This window comes from Rhipicephalus sanguineus, chromosome 10, assembly GCF_013339695.2.
Source record: "Rhipicephalus sanguineus isolate Rsan-2018 chromosome 10, BIME_Rsan_1.4, whole genome shotgun sequence".
Classification (NCBI taxonomy): Eukaryota; Metazoa; Arthropoda; class Arachnida; order Ixodida; family Ixodidae; genus Rhipicephalus; species Rhipicephalus sanguineus.
The window spans coordinates 71,509,211-71,529,881 of NC_051185.1; the positions used below are offsets into that span (position 1 = coordinate 71,509,211).

At 49.0% G+C, this 20,671-nt stretch overlaps 1 protein-coding gene across 2 annotated transcripts; it reads right to left on the reverse strand.

Annotated features, from left to right (window-relative positions):
* Window positions 1-1,820: 1,820 nt before the first annotated feature.
* Window positions 1,821-14,671, reverse strand: LOC119372118 (mucin-5AC). 2 transcript variants are annotated; one of them, XM_049419966.1, is made up of 4 exons: window positions 14,393-14,671; window positions 5,251-7,988; window positions 4,039-4,135; window positions 1,821-2,047 (listed from the first exon to the last, which is right to left on the reverse strand). In XM_049419966.1, the coding sequence occupies exons 1-4, from the start codon at window positions 14,666-14,668 to the stop codon at window positions 1,892-1,894; spliced, it is 3,267 nt and encodes a 1,088-aa protein (XP_049275923.1). In that variant the 5' UTR covers window positions 14,669-14,671; the 3' UTR covers window positions 1,821-1,891. The 2 variants fall into 2 exon arrangements, with proteins under 2 accessions (XP_049275923.1, XP_037498505.2); XM_037642577.2 differs by having other exon boundaries at window positions 1,821-2,050.
* Between the last annotated feature and the right edge of the window lie 6,000 nt (window positions 14,672-20,671).

The following is a 20,671-nucleotide window of genomic DNA, read 5'->3' on the forward strand; positions in this document are numbered from 1 at the left end:
TTTAACGCGATAGCGTTAAAGAGCTCGTATCGCAGAAATTCCGCCGTCGGCGTCGGCACCGTTGGTTGTGAGCGAAAAATCATCATCTTGTCCGTGACCGAAAAATCCAAAAAACTGGAAATAAAATAAATGATAAAAATGTTGGGGTCCGAGTGAGAATCGAACCCAGGCCGTCTGCGTGGCAAGCAGGTGTTCTACCACACAGCAACGCCTCTGCTTGGAGTTGCACTGAAAGTAACTTTCATGCTTCCCAAAAATACGCGTCCTGTATACAGGTGTCACAGTACGAGATGTAACATCGCAGTAATATTGCGTGGTACAAGCGTACATTGCCATCGGGCGTCACACCATGTCAATATCATAACGACTTGGTGGTTTAAAGACAGCCACCCATTACAAAAGGCACACACATTACTACGCCCTTAAGGCCACGTAGTGGGTGCACCGCAACTTCGAAAAAGCTTCTGGTTTAAAGCATGCTACCCATTACATAAGGCACACACCTTAGTGCGCGCATTCTGTTAAACACTCGTAGTGTTCGAAGTGCGCACTAGGGGCAGGATATCGCTATCGCGTTCAACTCTTAAAGGCGAAGCTTAAGCGGCCCCCAATTTTTGGCAGTAAGAGACACGCCGGTTGATTAAAGTCGTTCTCAATTTAGTGGACCAGAGGTGAGTAGAGGGGCTCGCCCGATTTTTGTGCCACATACACGTTAGGAGTTTTCTGCGGACACCGCGGTGATTCAGGCTAGCTATGGACAGCCTCGCTGCAAAAGCAGAATGCAGTGTAGTGACGAATACCTGGCACGTCTCTTTTATATGCGTCGTTCGAGCGCCATCTCAATAAACGAATAACTACTGAATCTGTCGACGCGTACATAGGCGTACGCAGGGTTCCCCATTAGGGGGGGCAAAGCTTCATCGCAGCGCCCCCCCCCCCCCACCCTACTAAGTCAATGTATGGGGAAGATTTTGCGCCCCCCCCCCCTCTTAGGTGACTAGAAGGGTCAATGTACGGGTCGGACTTTGCGCCCCCCTCTTAGATGATTAGGGGGGCGGCCGCCCCCCCTGCCCTTCCCCCCCTGTGCGCACGCCTATGGACGCGTATTAATCATTAAACAAATCAAAAAAAGACGACGCGTTTCCGGGGCTGGTGGGTAAGGACTCCCTCCCCCCCCCCCCAACCGTTCGAAAAACTTCAGACAGGGAGAGGGGGGAGGAGACGAGAGTGGAGAGTGGAGGGTGAAACTTGGAAAGCCCCAACTACATTGAAGCCATAGCGCTGATAAGGCAGGGACCACAGAAAGAGGACGGGACGTGCACTGTGGTCCTTCTGTGGTCCCTGTCATATCAGCGCTATGGCATCAGTGAACGTAACAAACCAACTAGCCCAAAAGTCTGTCCCCAACTGCAGACTGCATTTCGTTCTTGCAGTATATACGCATTACTGATGAAATGAAAGCATGCGTAAATGAACTTTCAAATTTTGATCAATACAATTTTTCTCTTATTTTGCATTCTTGCCTCGTTGCGCAGTTTGCCTGCAGCACGATCGCCATCTCAACCACCCAGCTCCCCCTTAAAAATAAAATAAAGAATTGGAATGCTACACCTCTCTTTGTCAACCAATTTTGCTTTAGGGGTGAGGGGCGTGGTGTATCTAACATATCTAACAGTATATCTAACATATCTAGTATATCTAACAGCGAGCACGTTGACACGTTACTTGTTTGTTTTTTCCCCCTTCCTTTTGATTATGCGAAAAAGTAGCTGCTTCACGTGACAATTTCCCTAGCGACTACGGAACTTATTTGACATTTATTTATTTTTTAATCCGAATAGCGTAACATTTTAGAGTACAGCAGTACGTTGACGCAAATCGAGACGCGCGGTCATATAACTTCTCCCAGGTCGAAGCGGGTCATCTTGCGGTCAGCCTGGTCCCCTACTCGGCTTTCGTCGTTGAAGCTGTACAGATCCGGCAACAGGCAGCTCTGCGCGCCTTCCCAGTGGGGTCGCTCGGGATACTTGGGCGGCGAAGCCGGAGTCTGCTGCGATAGCCAACCAGAAAACGCAGGTTATTAAGGTGAAAGACTCGTATATTTCTCAGGCAAAGTTGACGTCGAGCGAAAAGCCGGCGTGTAGCACAAAAAATCACAGCATATCCACGGAGTGAATGATGATGAGCGGGCGAAGCTGCGGAGGTTCATCGGTAAACCGTGAATCTTCCGTGAATTCTGCCCAGTACATCATCACCGATTTGAGATCGGGCGCGTTTATACTAAAGGTTCGATGAGTTATGACGACTTGCAGCTCACTTTAATTTTACATGTACGCTGTGAATTTTCATTGTTTAGAAAACCATTGCTTTAGAAAACATCTGGCGTCTTTCGTTAAGCAGCTGGCGTCTTTTCGTTTTGCTTTAGAAACATCTGGCGTTCTTTCGTTTTGCTTTTAGAAAACATCTGGCGTCTTTCGTTGGTTTATTTCATCAATCAACGGCGTTTTGAACAAAATTTTTATTCTTTAATCACGCACAGGAGAAATCTCACCAGGCACTACCTTGGAGGTAAACAATGGCTGCTAATGGGAATGAGAGACAGAAGTCGGCTTTTAGCTAACACTTACACTTCTACTTCTACTAACGTTTCCTACTGGAACATGCCAATGGCTGCTAATGGGGAATGAGAGACAGAAGAATTCGGCTTTTAGTTAACGCGCACGCTGCGAATTTTTTATTGTTCAACAACGCACAGGAAAAATCTCCCACTGGCACCACCTTGGAGGTCAAGATCTGGTACTAGCGTTACGACTGGTTACACACTAACTACGAGGGACGAACGAGTGCCGCCTTAAGGAGCTTCGCCCCTGAAATGTTACATGATTATGGCACTAATTGGCACTAATTATGGCAAACAGACAGTTTACTTTGCAGCCATTTCATTATGGAATACACTACGATTTCTAATAAAAATAAAAAACCCACAGGTTTCGCCATGAATTCAAATTTATTTTTGTTTTGGGACATTCATTGTTTTGTATAGCTGTTTTTTTTTCTCTCTCGACCTGTCGTTCTCTCTAAGCCATTGCTTTTTTTTTCTCATTTCCTCTTCAATAATATTTGCACTTAGTTTAAATTAACGATGATACGTTGTTGATGTTAATATCGTTATTTGGTTATATCGGTATCTCAATTTGGTTATGTCTGTAACCTACCGCCTTTGCTGCTGTCGTTGCCAAACATTTATGTTTATATTGCACAGGAGGTCGATTCATTTTACACTGCGGGACCTCCTTTTATACGTCCTTATCTTGTACAGTGCATCGCGAAAGAATAAAAATGTATTTATTTATTTATTTATTTATTTATTTATTTATTTATTTATTTATTTATTTATTTATTTATTTATTTATTTATTTATTTATTTCTAGACCACCCGCGCACCTCGTGCCTAAAGCGTGGCGAAACACAAGATTTACCCAAGGAATGCACCAGGGAACACCAACGCCGAGATGCGAATGCTACTACCGTGGACACCTAGGTCCAGGATTAGGGTGGCCTCCAGTTTTGAATCAAGAGTGTGATCACACAAGTGCGTATTACTCTTGAATCAAACAGACACTCTACCAGGCTGAATGTATGTGCTATCGTGAGCAACATGTGCTGCAACACCGAATTCATGTTTATTCAACAATTACTCTAATGCACTGATCTGAACGTAACGTATTGTATTGCCAGTGAAACGTCTTCACTAGAGCATTTAGTGTCATAAACAACTTTTCGCTTATCAGCTGCGTTTAGGCGCAGTGACCTTTAAAAGTTAATTTCTCTGTTCCAGCTGATATTGCTCACGACTCTACGTACATTTCGCCTTAGCCAGCACCGGCATTTGTAGGCTGGCAAGGGTCCACGTTTTGTAGTGTTGCGAGCTGATCCCACACATCCACGTCGTGCGCGCACGCTAGCCGCTATACTTCATGTTTGTACCCAAGTATATATACGATATTTATCGCCTGAAAATCTCGCGTTCCGTCGTACCTTGTAAGGAGTGAGATGGCAGTGATCCTTGAAGAGAGAAGTGTTCGATTTCTCGTCTCCGTGCCGGCCAGGATCGAATGGTATGTGCCGTGGAACCCTTAAGGAATGGAAAAATTCACCAGCAATTGAAGCGAATGATGGCAGGCATACTGGATATACTTAAAACCGGCTGCTTGCATGCTGGCCAGATATTCGCCTGCCGCTACGCTTCTCTGCGATAAGATAGCTCGAAGCAATGCAGCGAAGCTTGTTAAGCGTCTCAGTGGGGCAAACGACCGTTCAGTGATTCCGTGGGCCGTGCCGTGCCGCCCCTGAAGCTGACAGGCGCTTATTAAGAAACATGGCTGTACGCACTGTATATCTTATCTTCCTCATTTCATATTCCTCTGAGTACACGTGACATCCAGAGCGCGGAGTAGTACATTCGCAAAATTGCATTTCTAACCAGCAAATCTTGGTATGGGTAAAGTCCCTCGATCGTGGACAGCTTTTTTCGCTGCATCTACGTTAAGGTAGGGAAGCGACGTCTGTGAAAGCAATCCGACTCGTGTAGAACGAACAGCCCGAGGAAACTTCCAGCTAGAGGCAGTTGGAAACTCTAATGCAGCTTACGTACAATCATATGTATCTATAAGAAAGTGCTTTAGACCTTCAGAATGTTTCGTTATACATGAAACTTCGTAATAAAGGTCCCGTGCCTCAGCACTCGCAGTTAAGCCGGTACGTAACGCGGTATTCACACGGGGAACAAATCCACGGGGGATAAAGGGGGAGACTAGTGACGTCAGCTCTCGAGGAGAATTCCCCACAAATGTCCCCCACTCACACGGACGAGGCGAACGGAGGGGGAGACCAGACTACTCTGGTGGCTTGTACCGCTCCTTTCACCAGCTGCTGACGCCCAGCTGCAGGCTGGACACCCACTGCCGCTCTCTGCAGGAGCAAATGCAACAATGTGGCCAAACAAGAGCCCGAAATTCCGCTATATCCCCCACCTCCGGGGGATCGTTTGTCCTGTCGGAGAAAAGGTCCCCGTGTCCTCCGAGGACGAGCCCCGTAACTAATCCGTGACGTCGCGGTCCCGTGATCCGCCTTTATGCCCCGAGGATTTGTCCCCCATGTGAATACCGCTTAAGACGCCTAGATGCCTTTTACGCGCCCTCATTTCGCGCTTTATCACCGCCTAAGACGAGACCAGGCGTAATGACTCACTTGTCAGGCCTCACGGTGGGATCGACGTCTATGAAGGACGGCAGGAGAGTCCTCATAATTTTCGGCGGGAACGGTGCGTACAAGTCGGCCCGCTGAACGATGAAGGCACCCTTCGCGCCTTTCTCCCTGTTGTGATCGGGCAGCGTTGGCGTCGTCGCCCGGTTTCCCCCCGGTCGCCCTTCCTGTGCAGTCGCGTTCTGTCGCGGCCAGCGGGTCGTACCAGTCGGGAGGTCCTCGCGGTTTCCTCCGCGCGAACAGGCGTGGTCGTCAATGTGCGTGTAACCTGCCGAGGAGAGGGTCTCGAAGATGCTTCTCTTACACTTCACCGAGTTGGGATCACTTGCGTTGTTAGCCAGGAACTGCCTTCGCATTGTGGGTGTGAAACTCTCCGACTCCGAGGGCGACATCTCGGACGATGTCAGGTCTCTCTGTGGCCTCGACAGAAGCGAGCTCTGTGTGGTGACGCGCGAGAGGTCCCTGCGCCGGCTCGTGGGCGAAGGCGAGCCACCGCCGACTGTCGTAGAAGTCGCCCTGCTGTCGGGTCTCACCGTTGTCCTGGTCGAAGCTCTATCTTTCGGCCCAAAGGCGGTGGTGGGTCGTGACGCGTCCGAATCGGTGGTGGCCGCGTTATTGGAAAACGTCACGCTCACTGGAGACAGAGGACAGGCCGTCGACGGCGGTCGCGTCGTGGCGCCCGTCGCTCTCGAAGGAGTCGTCGAGGACGCGCCCGAGAACGTCGTCGACCTGGTCGCCGTGCGGGTGCGAGACGACCCCGGCCGCCTACGCCTTGTCGGCGTGCGCTGGCTTTCCTCACTGCTTGAAGACGAGGGCAGAGACGGAAGCGTGCTGCTGGCACGGCGCTGCGAGTTCCTCTTCTTGCGTAAGCTCTTCTTCCTAGTGACGGTTGTGGCCGCCGTCGATGCTGTCATAGCGGCCGATCGCGCCGAAGACGCCTGACTCGCTGTCCCTCGACTGACGCCGCTCATCCTGTTCTCAAACGCCGTATTGGCCACGTTCCTCCCGCTGCCGTGGAACTCGCTCGAAGACTCGTCCGCGGCGCAGTCGCTGTCTGTCCCACTGTCGCTGCTGAGAGAGTCGTTCCCTAACGGCGTGCTCAGAGCCGCCTTCTTCCACTGGACAGCGGAGGACGCAATCTGCTGAGGCGACCTGGGGAGTTGACGAACAGGCGTAGACGCCGAGTGGGGCGATTCGGCAAGGGGCAGCCGGACCCTGTTCAGACTCCAAGGTCGCGGCGTGGCAGTCGCGCTAGAGGGCGTCGAGGCGCCGACCAATCTGGAGGAAGCGCCTGACTCCGGCGGGCTACCGGCGCCCTCCATGTGTTGGCACTGCACGGTTGCGTTCATCACGATAGCCTTCTGCAGGGGAGGCCTCAGCGCGCCGCATGAAACTCGCCTCCGTTTCTCGAACTCCCTGCGACCAGGGTCCCTCTGAACTCCCCCTCCGGTGTGACTCGGGGGCAGGAAGTACCGACTCGTCACCGGTTCTGTGCCCGTGCCGTAGCGCTGTTCCACACCCGGGACAAGCTCGACCTTGACCTCAGCGCAGGCTGGCGCTTCTCGTGAACTCTTCGCCGTGTCGTGCTTTTTGAAGAAAGGCGGCGGGGTGTCCGCGTCCGTTTCCAAGCTAGCGGCCATGTTCGAAACGGCTTGCCTGAGTCTGAGAAGCAGCGAGCTCTCTGAAGACTTCTCAGAGGACTTCTCAGATATTTTGTCCTCCAGAGGTGACGCGATCACGACAGGTACCGCCTCGCACGGTGATCCGGCATCCGATAGGCCTTCGCGAACGCTCGCCTTGCTCCCGCTAGAGCTGCGGCTGAGGAACGATGCCCCGTCCAGCGCGGCGGTATCCTTGTCATATGGCGCGGGCGATTCCTCTTCGCGGAAACCTTCAGAATGGGGCACATTTGCGTCTTCGGTTGCGTCTGTCTTTACTGAAGTACAGGAAGACCTCGGTTGCACTTCTAGCGCAGCTTCGGCGGTGACTTCGGGTTCCTTCAGTTCCACTGTAGGATCCTCGGCGACGTTCTGAGTCTGCGCGGGTAATACAAGGCCAGCTGTCTCACCTTCCGCAACGACGGAGTTATCGGACTTCTCAATCTTCTGACACGAGGGTCTGAGCGACGATTTGTCTTGCACATTTGGATCGTGCACGTTGGCGGAGTCCGACGACTTGGCATCGACTGCCTCGGTTCGGATGACAACGTCGCCTGTCTCCTTGTCAACCGGGCTCTCGATCCGAGCATCAGCTTTCGGTTCATCGACGTCTGTGAGCAGCTCTTCGGTCGCCTCTTCCACGATTACTTGAGGTGTTCCCTCCGCCACTTCATCGTCATCAGCATGAACTTGGGCCTTGACGACGTCTTCCCAGGCGTCCTTCTGGACGTCGTCATTTTCCACGTCGCTCTTGGAGGCGTTCTTGAAGCCGACCTTGGGACCGGACTTCTGAAACTTTTCAAGCGACCTCTTGAGCTGCTCCGGAGTCGGGACCGTGAACACGTTGTAAATGAAGGCGTAGTTTTTTCTCGGCACGGCCCTGAATTCTCCGAGCAGGTTGTTGCAAGAGTCAGTCTGAGAAGCCGAGGACATGAACTGCGTCTCGCTATGCAGCCTGCGGTCTAGGGCCTTGGCCCTCGACACCTTCTCCTGCTCGATCAGGCGCTCCTGCTTCAGCTCCGAGTAGATGAGCCGCACGTGATCGCACTCTGACTGTAGTCTCGCCTGCGACAAAGAAAATGCTCCGTATTTGTCCTGGAATTGCGTTGTCAGTGGACACGAGGGCGTATAACACACATCACTGACATACTAAGGGGCAGCGCACAACGATAGAAACGCGAAGCAGTAGACGACCCCAACGCTGCGATACCAACTGAAGGTTTATTTCGAAAAAAGAAAGTCACTGTTTTGGCGCAATGGCGACAGCAACAAATTGGAATATTATAAGAAAGGAACTCAAGAAGCGTGTATTGGGGTGCTAGTTGGCGAGACATACCCAAAAAACTCACAGGGTCCCTTGTGAACACACCTAAGACACTGGAAGGCGAAAGCCATCTTCTTTTTCTTCTGAGTCGATGGATGGATGGATGCTATGAGCGTCCCCTTTATAACGGGGCGGTGACATGTCTGCCACCAGGCTCGAAGGAGAAAAAAAAGAAAAAAAAAACTTCCTTGTTTCATGTTGTCCTAATGCCTTATCTACATTGATTAAATCTATGTTATTATACCAACAAAAAAAAATCACGGTCCATCTCTCTGCCTCTTAAGGCAGAATGACCTTTTTTTTCCCCAATTATTTATTTTTGTACTTTATCTCTACTTTTCTGCCACCAATACTCTAACCGTCTCTTACTTATTTCTATCGCGGACGTGTTCAGCTTTCCATTGTTGTCCCTAAAACCCAAGGCTTCATGTAGACTCGTGCCCAGACGTATACCTGGGTGAATATCGCCACATTCAATCAGTACATGTTCCATCGTTTCCTTAGTTCCCCCGCAGCATGTACATTGTTCTTCTTCGTTACTGAATCTCGCTTTATAACTACGCGTTCTAAGGCCGCCCGACCTTGCTTCAAACAGTAAAGCGCTTCCCCTTGAATTATCATAAAACGGCGCAGGAAGTATCGATGTATACTTCCTGCGCCGCCACCCTCGGAAAGCTTTCTGCACCTAGTGTAGTTTTGTATTGCCTCTAGGATCGGAGGCACCTCGTTTTGCCCCGTCCAAGGAGGATACATGGAACTTGGTGGAGTGGAAGCCGCCTATGCGCCCCTACGGGAGAGAGTGAAGCCGCGCCGAGCGCGCGGCGGCCATGTTGCCAGTGGCAGAAAGGAGCCGAGCGCTGCCGCACTCATGCTTCGTCGCGCTGCGGACGAAGTTCCCCGTGTTTATAAAGCAACGAAAACAAGTAGTTCTGGTTGCAAATGTTTATTGCGGCTTGTACGCAGCCAAGCGGCATGTATAGAACTCAATTCAACTGCACAGGCATTAAATAGCGACGCTTAAATCAAAAGCATGGTCAAAAACATAGGTGTCCTACTGGTGGTTGAAAATGATTGCCCTTGACAAAAGTGGTCTCACCTTATTCTTGACCAATTCTCGGTTTCGTTCCTTCGTCATGTGGTGTATCCTCACTTTTACGTGTTGTTCAGCGATTTGCTTGCACAAACTGTAAACGTGATTATCAAGCGGATCGAAGTCTAGGATGTGCTGCTCTAGTTTATGGAACCTTTTTTTTCTCGGAGGAAACTCCCAGAACTTCCAAGATTAGGTGTTTTGCTCTTGACTTCACCGTTGCGATGGCATCACATTCAGCCTGTAGCCGCCGCAGTCCTTTCTCGACTTCTTCACAGAGGCTAATGACGTCTTGCGACGGTGAAACAAGTCCACCTCGGCTCTTCCGTTTAATTAAAGGCATCATCTCATCTGAGTGCATGGGTGCTATCCACTGTTGACAGGTAGTCGCTGTGCGAACTTTTCGAACAATGAAGCCTGCTATGTACGGTACCACGGAACCGACAAAAGCAGAAAGGCTTTCGGGCCAGTCAATGTGATGTGTATAGTCGTGGTCATCGGGCTGCAGGACTGATGTCCTGCGCATGTCAGTGAGTGTGCTGCTTGCATCTACCATGGCTGCAGGAGTGGTTGCATTCAATACGGAGACAATGTCTTGGGAGCAGTTTCCAGAACTTGAAGACGTGACTTCCGTCTGAACCAACAGACGCTTGTATGCAGCCATAAACTGCGAAGCTGTTGGGTTGTTGGTATGTCCTCCTCGTCCACGTATTGATCCAAAGAAGTTTTCGGCATGCTCTTGACTGAGTTTGTGTGTCAGCAAGTACTTCAGTTGACCCTTGCCGACAAGCTCGTCAAACATTCTTTCCGTGCTTGCCATGCATATCAAAAAGCCAATGAATCCTGTTTTTTTCAGTCCTTCTGTCACAGCACGTCCTGCCGGATCTCTCAGCCCTTTTATGTACGCTCGAGTCTCAGAAAAAAACGACTTCCAGCATGCTTCGTTCCCCTTCCGAAGGGGCGCTTTGTACGACCTTGCCAGCGGGTTCCTGGAGTTTAAGATGTCAAACAAGTGATCGAAAGTTCTAATAAACGTAGATGTTGCGCTGGCACCCTTGAATTGTGGCAGCTTGAGCTCTTGTTCGCAGAAGTCCAAAGCGTCGGCAACTGAGGCACTTAGTGCTTGTACAGCATATCGTACCTTCATTTTTTGCTTTTCCCACTGGACGTGGACCTTCGTAAGCTTGTTGCCAAGCCGCAACCCTTCTTCACGTTGAAGTGCCTCCAATGCCACTACATAAGCCCATTTCACATGATTTCCTTCAATGTCAACGAGGTGGCTCACGGTTGCCAACGAGTTGCGCACAAGCTTAATCATATGGCAGGCATCTAAAATAATGTGAATATTTTTAGCGTTATCAGCTGGGTTGGCAAAGCTTGTATTAAAATCAGAGTTCGGTTGAAGCTGAGCACCTAAACATCTAGCCATAGTAAAGTTTGACGAGGCTCCATCAAACGTAAGAGAAACAACTTCGGCCCGCACTGACGCAAGTTTCTCGATACATTGTTTGGTCAGCTCCGCCCTCTCCGCGCCAGTGAGTGAGTCAATTAAGAAGTACGCAACTGGCATTTTGAGTCTGATGTTTACACCAACAATCATGAACACACACGCATTTTTGGCTTCGGGGAGGCTGTCATCATCTAGCCCCGTTCCAAAGTCCACATACCCGATTACTTTATCGCCGACAAGTTCTACGTGTTTCCTTATGGCCATGTCATCGACGACCAATGAGCAGTAGAGAGGTTCGCTCCGTGATTGTGCAAACTTTTCGAGGAAAGAAAATGCTTCAGCCGTGAAGCCAGGAGCTCCGTCGATTGATCGATACCAATCCCGAAGTGTGCGCTGTGACGGAAGGGCGCAATTGAATTTTGACCGGACATACTCATAAGCGGCCGGAGAATAAAAATGTAACGTCAAAGCGAACGCACGGAGCTCTGGTGGGTACTTGCCTTTCTGTTCGTTACTAGCCCTGCAGAGAAGCTGTTGAATGTCACTTGAAAACGCAGATGTAAACACGTGCGAGCCTTCTTCCGAGAGGAGTTTTCGCTCCCTGATTTCTTTCACGATTTCTTGCGCCGTCTCATTTCTCTTTGCAAGCCTTCGCTTAGTTTGCTGCAGAGTCTTGATTTTCTTCTTCAAGCGTGTTATTTCTTCTTCAGAGGCAGAGACTTGGTCCTTGTACCACTGTTTGGTCGGCGAAGACGCAGGTGGTTCTTCAACTTCAGGCGCTTCGCAGATGGGGGGACAATTACTGGACGGGCTATCTTCATGCTTGCGCTCTGGGCGCTTTCTTTTTACCTGAAATAGACGTCATATATTTTGTTGAGTTCCAAGTTAGAGGAAGAAAGAGATAATAAACCACATGTACTTTATTTGCTACCACCAACTTATCACTGGGACCGCTGAACCGCTAAAGTTTTCGCCTGACGAAGCAACTTGTAGGCTCAAGGAGATGTCACACGTGAGCAGAGCAGACAAAGCATCGTGGTAACAGTCGAGCGTCTTAACATCCGCTCGACTGTTACCACGCAATCACGGCCACTTTTATTCAACAGTTTACGAAGCAGAAAAACGACACTCACGGTACGCGATTTTTTTTGCGAACACACACAAGAAAGAAACAATAAAGAGAAGGCGACAAAAGCATTTCCGCTCAACGTCCGACCAGTGCATTCGCATACTTTCGATGTCTGGCTGCAGCCTAACACCTCGCGCGAGAAAGCCAAGCGTTCGTTTCGTGGTGTGATATTTTGTAATAGTACTCACGGGCTTCTGTAGATGCTGTGGAAACGCGGGAAACACGGAAGGTACACTTCCCGCCCGCAATCTCGTTGTTTGCCCGGTGCGGTCAAAGCACTCTGGCGCGAAGTGCACGGAGCATAGGCGACCTCCATCTTTCGCATTCCACTTCTCACGGCGAACGGCCCGCTCCCACAGGCTCCGCATTTCGGGATCTTTAGGAAACCTGTCAAAAAAATCCGGACTACTATGTTTTGCACGTTCAGATCGCGTCAGTTATCTCCCCTCAGTAACGCGCGCGGAATGGCTCAGCCGAAGACGTTTTCGTGTACTTACAGGTGAAATGTGAGGCCACAACCTTTCTTCAGCCTGTTGGCACATCCGTAAGCGACGCAAGAGACAACCATTGTGAACCATTGGTGTTTACATGCCGACAAGGCGAAATAACAACGCACGAAAGCATGCAGCGCGCGACGGCGTGGAGCGCGCTTTCTGCCACTGGCAAGATGGCGACGGCCGGCTTCACTCGCACAGCGCCCCCTCCACTCCAGCAAGTTCTATGTATCCTCCTTGGCCCCGTCTCCGTGATCGGCCCACCGTTGACCAAGCTAACATGCATGTGACGGTGTTATCATGCGAAGTCACTATTACGTCATAATGACGTCACAAATTCTGGCGCTCTGTGACGTCGTGATGGCATCATATTGTGACGTCATCACGTGATGATCTTTTGCATCACTCGTGTGGACGCCGACTCGGGACGCCGGTCAATTTTCGCGTTTGATGAGACAACTAATGAGAAACGGCTAGCAGCTAACTCGTTTACCAAAATGCGGCCGCTGCAGCGAGAGAAGTTACAATCCTGCTATCGATGGCTTCAACGCAATCTATGCGATGAGATCACACCACGTACAAAGGTATGAGCCACCTGCTGATCCCCTCTACATATACGCATTTCTCCTCTATCGTACGCATTCCCTACTGAAAGCACGAAGCTCAGTATAATGGTGTGGATGTACCGGTCACTCAGAACATGAAAGGCACACAAGGCAAACAACGACTATTGGTGTGTGAAATGAATACATCCCTAAGGGCGCAACTATTCTTAGAGTACGTATTTGAGGGTGTTTTCCTTTTCTAAATAAAATTTCAGTAGTGACCACTACTGAAACTTTATTTAGAAAATTTCAGTAGTGGTCACAATTTCAGCTGTATCCATCTTAATCGGTGTCAATGGCTACCAACTAGCCCAATTATCCACTTTGGTACACGTGCTGAGTATCCCTCCGGACTACCAGAAAACTTTCCGCTGCTTTACGGAAAGAATCCCATGCGCGCATGCCTACACTCACTATGTTGTGAAGGTCGCACACCGTAACAGTCGCGATATATCACCATCGCCGTCATCGTCATCCCAATCCTCAGCCTGCCTACGCCCACTGCAAGGCAAAGGCCTCTCCCATGTTTCTCCAATCAACCCTATCCCGTGCTTGCTGCGGCTACTTTATGCCGGCAAACTTCTTAATCTAATCTGCCCACGTAACCTTCTGCCTGCCCTCCGCGCGCCTGCCTTCTCTTGGAATCTAGTCTGTTACTGTTGATAGCCAGCGGCTATGTCGCCTACGCGCTATATGCCTTGCCCATGCCCATTCCTTCTTCTTGGTTGCCATTAAGATGTCCTTAACACCCGTTTGTTCCATGACCCACTCTGATTTCTTCTTGTCCCTTAAGGATACACCTATCATTCGACGGCTAGCTGCCTCGTCATCAATTTAGGTGTAACCTTTTTCGTAAGCATCAAGGCTTCTGCCCCATAGGTAAATGCCGGTAAGGCACAGCTGTTACGTACATTTCTCTTGGGGGATAGTCGCAAATTACCATTCATGATCTGAGAATGTCTGCCAAATGAGCCCCACCCTATCCTGATTGTTCTGTTTACTTTCCCTTTCTTAACCCTTTACGCCACCTTTCGAGATTTCGCAGAATTGATTTACGATATTCTGTGTCCGCGCGCTTCGAGTCGTCGATTAAATCGCCCTCGCGCTGCCGTTTGCTAGTTAGCTGAATTGGTAGACCGACCGCCCCGGGAAGGCGTTGGTCCCGGGTTCGATCCCCGGACCAGGACGTATTTTTCAGGAGCTATGAAAAGCTTTCTCCTGAAAAACCCGCCTGAATTTCCTAATGGTTCCTCGCTACGAAAGGGTTAACAATTTCCCTGTCTTAACCCTTTCTGACACCTTGCGGGACTGCGCAGAACCGATTATGCGATAATATCCTTCGTTATACAGATGATTTCGTTGTAGAGGCGTTCTCACGTTCTCCCGCTGCAGGTCGGCCAGTTGCTGGAGCAGCTCCTTCTTGCGCTTGCTCCTCGACTCCTTGCCGACGCTGCTGGTGCCCCAGAAGAAAGAACGCAGCGTGCTCTTCTTTTGGACCGAGACCTTGGCCGACGGCTCGGCTTGCACGACCGGCGACCTCTCTAAATTGGAAGGCGGCTCCACGTCGACGGGCGCGGTCTCGACCGCCGCCTCGACTGCCGGCGGCGGCTCGGCGGCAGTCCCGACCGCCGAGCCGATCTGCATTGTGTCCATGTTCAGCATCTGAGACGGAAAACGGAAATACGTTTAACATATTGTAAATTATATGAGCGGACAAACAGCAGGAACGGAAGGAGATATGCTAGCAGCGCAGACGTTCAACTTAAAACTTATGCGAAAAAGACGGGGCGTGCAAACACGGACAGAAGAAAGAAGTCAGGACACCACAAACAACTTATGTTTATTGGAAATTTTTTTTCTCACGAGAGCATGGAATCACGCATGTGCGGCCACATTATCACAAGAATAACATGGCCAACAAAAGGATTGCTTATCAGAACTTAAGATTACAAGATTATAAGAATTGATAAATGATTCCATATGCCTGCCGCTTTTCGCTAAGTTAAACAGTCGCAATGCCAGATAAAAAAACCAAGTTCAACAGTCGGTCCTTCATCCAACTTTTAACTGTATATGCCTCTGCCTCGGACCTCGATGGTACAGTGGTTACGGTGCTCTGCTGCTGACCCGAAGGTCGCGGGTTCGATCCCGGCTGCGGCGGTCGCATTTCGACGGAGGCGAACTGCTATAGAGGCCGGTGGACCTCCGCTGTAATCAGTTTTCTATAAGTCATCAGAGGTCTCCCAAATTAACAATAACTAGCGAATCAATGCGTAAAAAACATTCCAGTTCGCTTCACGCTTCTTAAGGCATAACTTATAAAAGCGTATTTGATCATAGACTGGCCTGAACTACTGGTTGGAACGTTGTATTTCTTTTTTTACGATGTTTTACACGTGATTTCCGTAAAAATAGATAAACACGACGGTTGTAAGAACAGTTATTCAGAACTCATGACCGGAGGTGATAACGTGCCGTCAATCACTCACCATTGCTTCTTGGCCGAATCGCCTTACACGGTGCAAGTAATCATTGTTCACGTGACAGCGTCGTCAACTTCCGTGATAAGTTCACCCCTCCAAACTGACCACCCAACCCAAGGCGCAGCTCGATCGCTCGCCCCTTGTCGACGCTTCGCTCAGAACAGCTCACGTCAGTGCACGATTTTGCGTCTCCTCTCGATCGGCTGCCTGACGATCGAAAGGCAACGCCGGAAAGCCAACACAATGAGTGAGACGATCCCTTGCAGCATCACATAGGAACCCGCGTCTATCGAGAAACGCGAGCATTTTTCCCACGCTATATGTGGCTCGCGGCGCAGCGGCGGTTGGATACCACTCATATGTGACCAGCAGGTCAGTAGGCCAGTAGAGATAGATAGATAGATAGATAGATAGATAGATAGATAGATAGATAGATAGATAGATAGATAGATAGATAGATAGATAGATAGATAGATAGATAGATAGATAGATAGATAGATAGATAGATAGATAGATAGATAGATGAGTGAATGAGTGAGTGAGTGAGTGAGTGAGTGAGTGAGTGAGTGAGTGAGTGAGTGAGTGAGTGAGTGAGTGAGTGAGTGAGTGAGTGAGTGAGTGAGTGAGTGAGTGAGTGAGTGAGTGAGTGAGTGAGTGAGTGAGTGAGTGAGTGAGTGAGTGAGTGAGTGAGTGAGTGAGTGAGCGAGTGAGTGAGTGAGTGAGTGAGTGAGTGAGTGAGTGAGTGAGTGAGTGAGTGAGTGAGTGAGTGAGTGAGTGAGTGAGTGAGTGAGTGAGTGAGTGATGGCTTGATCCATATGCTGCGGGGTTGCCACCAGCGGTAACCACACATCAAAGAGGGACGAAATGTAAGAAGGCCCATGTATTCAGTTTCACCTACACACTAAATTAAGACTCCCAGGTTGTCAAACTTAATCTGGAGTTCCCCCAATATGGTTTGTCTTGTAATGTATATGTGTATAATAGTATATATATATATATATATATATATATATATATATATATATATATATATATATATATGTATATATATATATATATATATATATATATATATATATATATATATATATATATATATATATATGTATATATATATATGTATATATATATATATATATATATATATATTATATTATATATATATATATATTAGTATCACGGGTTTGGCGCTTAAGACCCTGGAAACTGAAGTTAAATAATTATTTATTTAGTGTAACGAAAGCGTTTCTGCATTTTACGTGTACATTAACAGATAAAGAACCAGCGGATCCCACGAACTGAGGCCATCCATATTGTGCGAAGCAATCAGCAAGCAGCTGCATACGCGGTATTATTTGAGACAAGTCATGTCATTCATGTCATGAGATGTGATGAAATGTCATGACATGTCATTCACTACCGCACGGTTGTCATGCATGCATGCCCTCATTCTGGTACAAACCATGCTAATGAAACAACCGCGAGGGCTTCGCAACGTTTCCATCAAATATATCATTTGTGTTCTTCAAGTTATGATTCTGTTGGCATGCATGCCATGAACGTTCACATGTCTCCACATGGCGTGCCTGTTGATAGACGTTGCGCGAACTTGCGAAAAAAAAAGGGTATAACCGAGTACGCTGTATATATCTTAATCTTCTTTCACATAATTTCATTGATGTAAGCAAAACATTTTCGGGCAATCTATCATATCTTCTGAAGGAAAAAATTGTAGCGCAGAGCAACACACGGACAGACAGAGAGGACGGGACTGGCGCTAATCCCGTCCTCTCTGTCTGTCCGTGTGTTGCTCTGCGCTACAATTTTTTCTTTCAGAAGTCATGAACCTACTAGGCCAACAAAATGTATTGCTAAGCAAAAAAAAAAAAAAAAATCTATCATACTTCGTGGAATCAATGCCCAGCAATATTAAGATTTCACACTTACTTAATGGCATAGTTGTTCGGAACGTGATTAACAAAGTTATGTTCCAGTGGCAAGAAGTTCCTCCAAGAGGAGACCCGTAGATCAAGGACCAAGTTCCACATACGTTTTTTATTAAATAATCATGTATTAAATTCTGGGGTTTCGCGCGCGAAATCTACCATACGAGTTCTTTTTTTTTTAATCTTTTTGCAAGCTAGTTGGCTCGTACTGAAATTTTAAGTGCACTTCGCAACAGAACCACCGTAAGGTTTGGAAACGAAAAATGTCGTGGCGACCGCAATTCCGTGGGGACGAGGTGCAACAATGCTCATGCACTCAGATTTACGTGCACGTTAAGGCATCCCGGATGGTGAAAAGGAAAATATTGCAGAGTCCCCTACTACTGAGATGAAAAATTTGCGAACGCGGGGTGTAGATGAAGCCGACGTTTCGGCAAGCGGACTTGTCTTCTTCAAGGCTGCAACTGGTTTCCTTAGCGCGTGTATGTATATGCTTCGTACCCTCTCCTTCAACTCGAACAAAGGAGGAGGACGGGGCAACTGTGAAAACGGGGGTGGTGTGGGAGAGAAGGAGGGGCCGGCGTGCACCTCCTTGGCCCAGCCACACGCTTGTGAAAATAGGCGTGCACACGAGGAGGGCAGGGGGGGGTAGAAGGCCACCCCCTCTAATAATCTGAAGAGGGGCACCAAATCTGCCCCATAACTTCACTCATTTGTACCTGTCCCGTTATTATTTAAATGCAAGGTTTTGGCCATGGAGGCTTTTGACAATATTTGCTCAAGGCGCGTTGTTGGGCTAGTTGGTTATGATCCATGAGACTGTTTGGCGTAGCGCACACCCACAAGGACAAAGAAGGACACACACACACAGCGCTGTGTGTGTGTGTCCTTCTTTGTCCTTGTGGGTGTGCGCTACGCCAAACAGTCTTTTGACAACAATGGCGGCCGAGGACCACTGACGTTCATGGGTGTCGGCACGGGAGTGCAAAAGGGGCGGTTGTCCCCCTAAAGCCACACCAGAACTTACTCACACCCGAGCTACACCAATGCTCTCTCCCTCCCCCAACTGCGATGCAACACGGGTTTGCACCCCCCCAAGACAAAATCTTGCTGACACTCATGCTGACGTACGATGCATTCCAAAAGCGGCTTACTTCCCATCTTTAACCCTGGAAAGCTGGAGACAAGCCCGATGTGGGAAACACGTCATCACTTCATTTTCATTTTTGCCTTCACTTTGAAGCTTCTTTCCTTTTTTTTTTTCGAACTCGATCAAGACGCTGGGGGGCTGCAGTGAGACTGCCCTCCACCCCCTAATGCGAAACCCTGCCCTCACCTATGCTTGTGAGTGCTAGGTAGGAACAAAAATCACGTGCAGCCTTGAAGAAGACAGGTCCCCTTGTCGAAACGTCGGCTCCAGCGACAGCCCGTGTTCACGAATTTTTCATCTCTGCATGCTTCCATATTCCCCCGAACTTCCGCCTTTTTTTGGACTACTATATTATAGTAAGGCATGCTTCGTAAACATGTCGTGGTTTGGGCGCGTGAAACCACGTCATTTAATTAAAACTTTAGGCCTTGTTTCGCGCAACGTCTTGTTACGTCGAGCGCAAATACTGACGAGGTCAGCAAAAGAAGGCGTGTATTGTCTTAGCGCGCGATAATGGAAGATGCTTCGACAGTAAAAGCCAGTCTCTCATTTCCGGATTAGCGTCGGCCGTTCGAGGCCGTCATTAATTTCCTAGTACACACGAAATCTAATAGCGGCTTGTCGCTAATTCCTCGCTGGATGCTCAGAATCGCCCAGTGGCTAAATGCGTCGTAATTATAGTGACCGTCGAGAAGATCGAGAGGGCTACGGCTTAGACGAGACTCGCACGAGCCACGTGATCGCGCTGTGACGTTATTGCGAACCGGACGACAGTGGCCGTCTAAGGGAAAAAAAAAACAAAAACAAAAAAGTTGTCCCGGTTCAGATAGAACGCGCAACGCGTAATCACGAAGCGGTATCACCGTGAACAGGACACACCATCTTGGCTTGTTCTTCTATATAGATTCAGGTCTGAAAGCTCTCGCGATGGTGTGCACTTCAACGGCTTCGGGCTACGTTTTAGTGTATCTGAACACGTGCGCACAGTTTTGACTTCTATAACTGCTTGCACTATCTACAGGCCACGGAGCTTCCCGCATTATTAAGGAGAAAGCCTTAGATGCCTCATACAACGCGAAAATTGACCGTTGGCGGCGTCGGTGCTGTCGACACGAGAGGTGCAAAAAATCACCATCACGTGACGATGTCACCATATTACGTCATCATGACGTCACAGATTGTCGAAATTTCTGACGTCATATGCTGACGTCATCACATAACATCGTCGTTTGGTCAAAGGTGGCGTACAGGTGGTCAAAGGTGGTCAAAGGTGGTCAAAGGTGGACGCAGTGCAAAGCCAGGTGACGTACAGAAAGCTTGGAATGCCTCAGATCCTGGAGGCAGCACAAAACACGTTAGGTGCAGAATGCTTTTTGGAGGGGGATGGGGGAATCGATTGATCGGATTGGAAGGAAGAGAAGAATGAGATGACTTTCGTTTTCGAGTCGTCTTAAGTGAACGCATAAGGGACCCTGCGAGTTTTCTCTATAAAAAGAAATCTGACGCGATCGTCTCCCAAAGTTTATTACAGGGACGCACTGCCGACATCCGGTATATAAGGGTGTAGTAAAGGTGAGGCTGCGTAAGCCCCAGTTCGTATTCGTGGCGTGGCCTGTAAGTACGATCATTTTCGCCAAAGGAAGCTCTCTTGGACTCGCTCGCATTTATTCAAGTGAACGAAACCAATAATAACCCAGATTGAGAATCACGCGTAGCCACGAGCGTCGGCAAAAGGGGCACTTGCCCCCTCAAGCCCCACCAGCACTTGACCCCCCCCCCCCCAACCCAAGCTACACCGGCGCCCTACCACTACGCCATCTGCGATGCATGCAACACGGGTTTGCATCCCCCAAGCCAAAATCCTGCCGACGACTATGCGCATAGCGCTTGCCCCACGTTTCAATTCCCGGCGAGAATGTTTTATATTTCGTAAACTGCGCAACCCGTGAGTTCTCGCGGGGTGTACATTACGAAAACTTTCATGTTAGCAAATAAGAAAACGCGTTTTGGAGAGTCGCGCGTACCAGGAGACTCCAAGAAGAGGGTTAGCGTGTCTCTTTAAAGAGAGTTACAAACG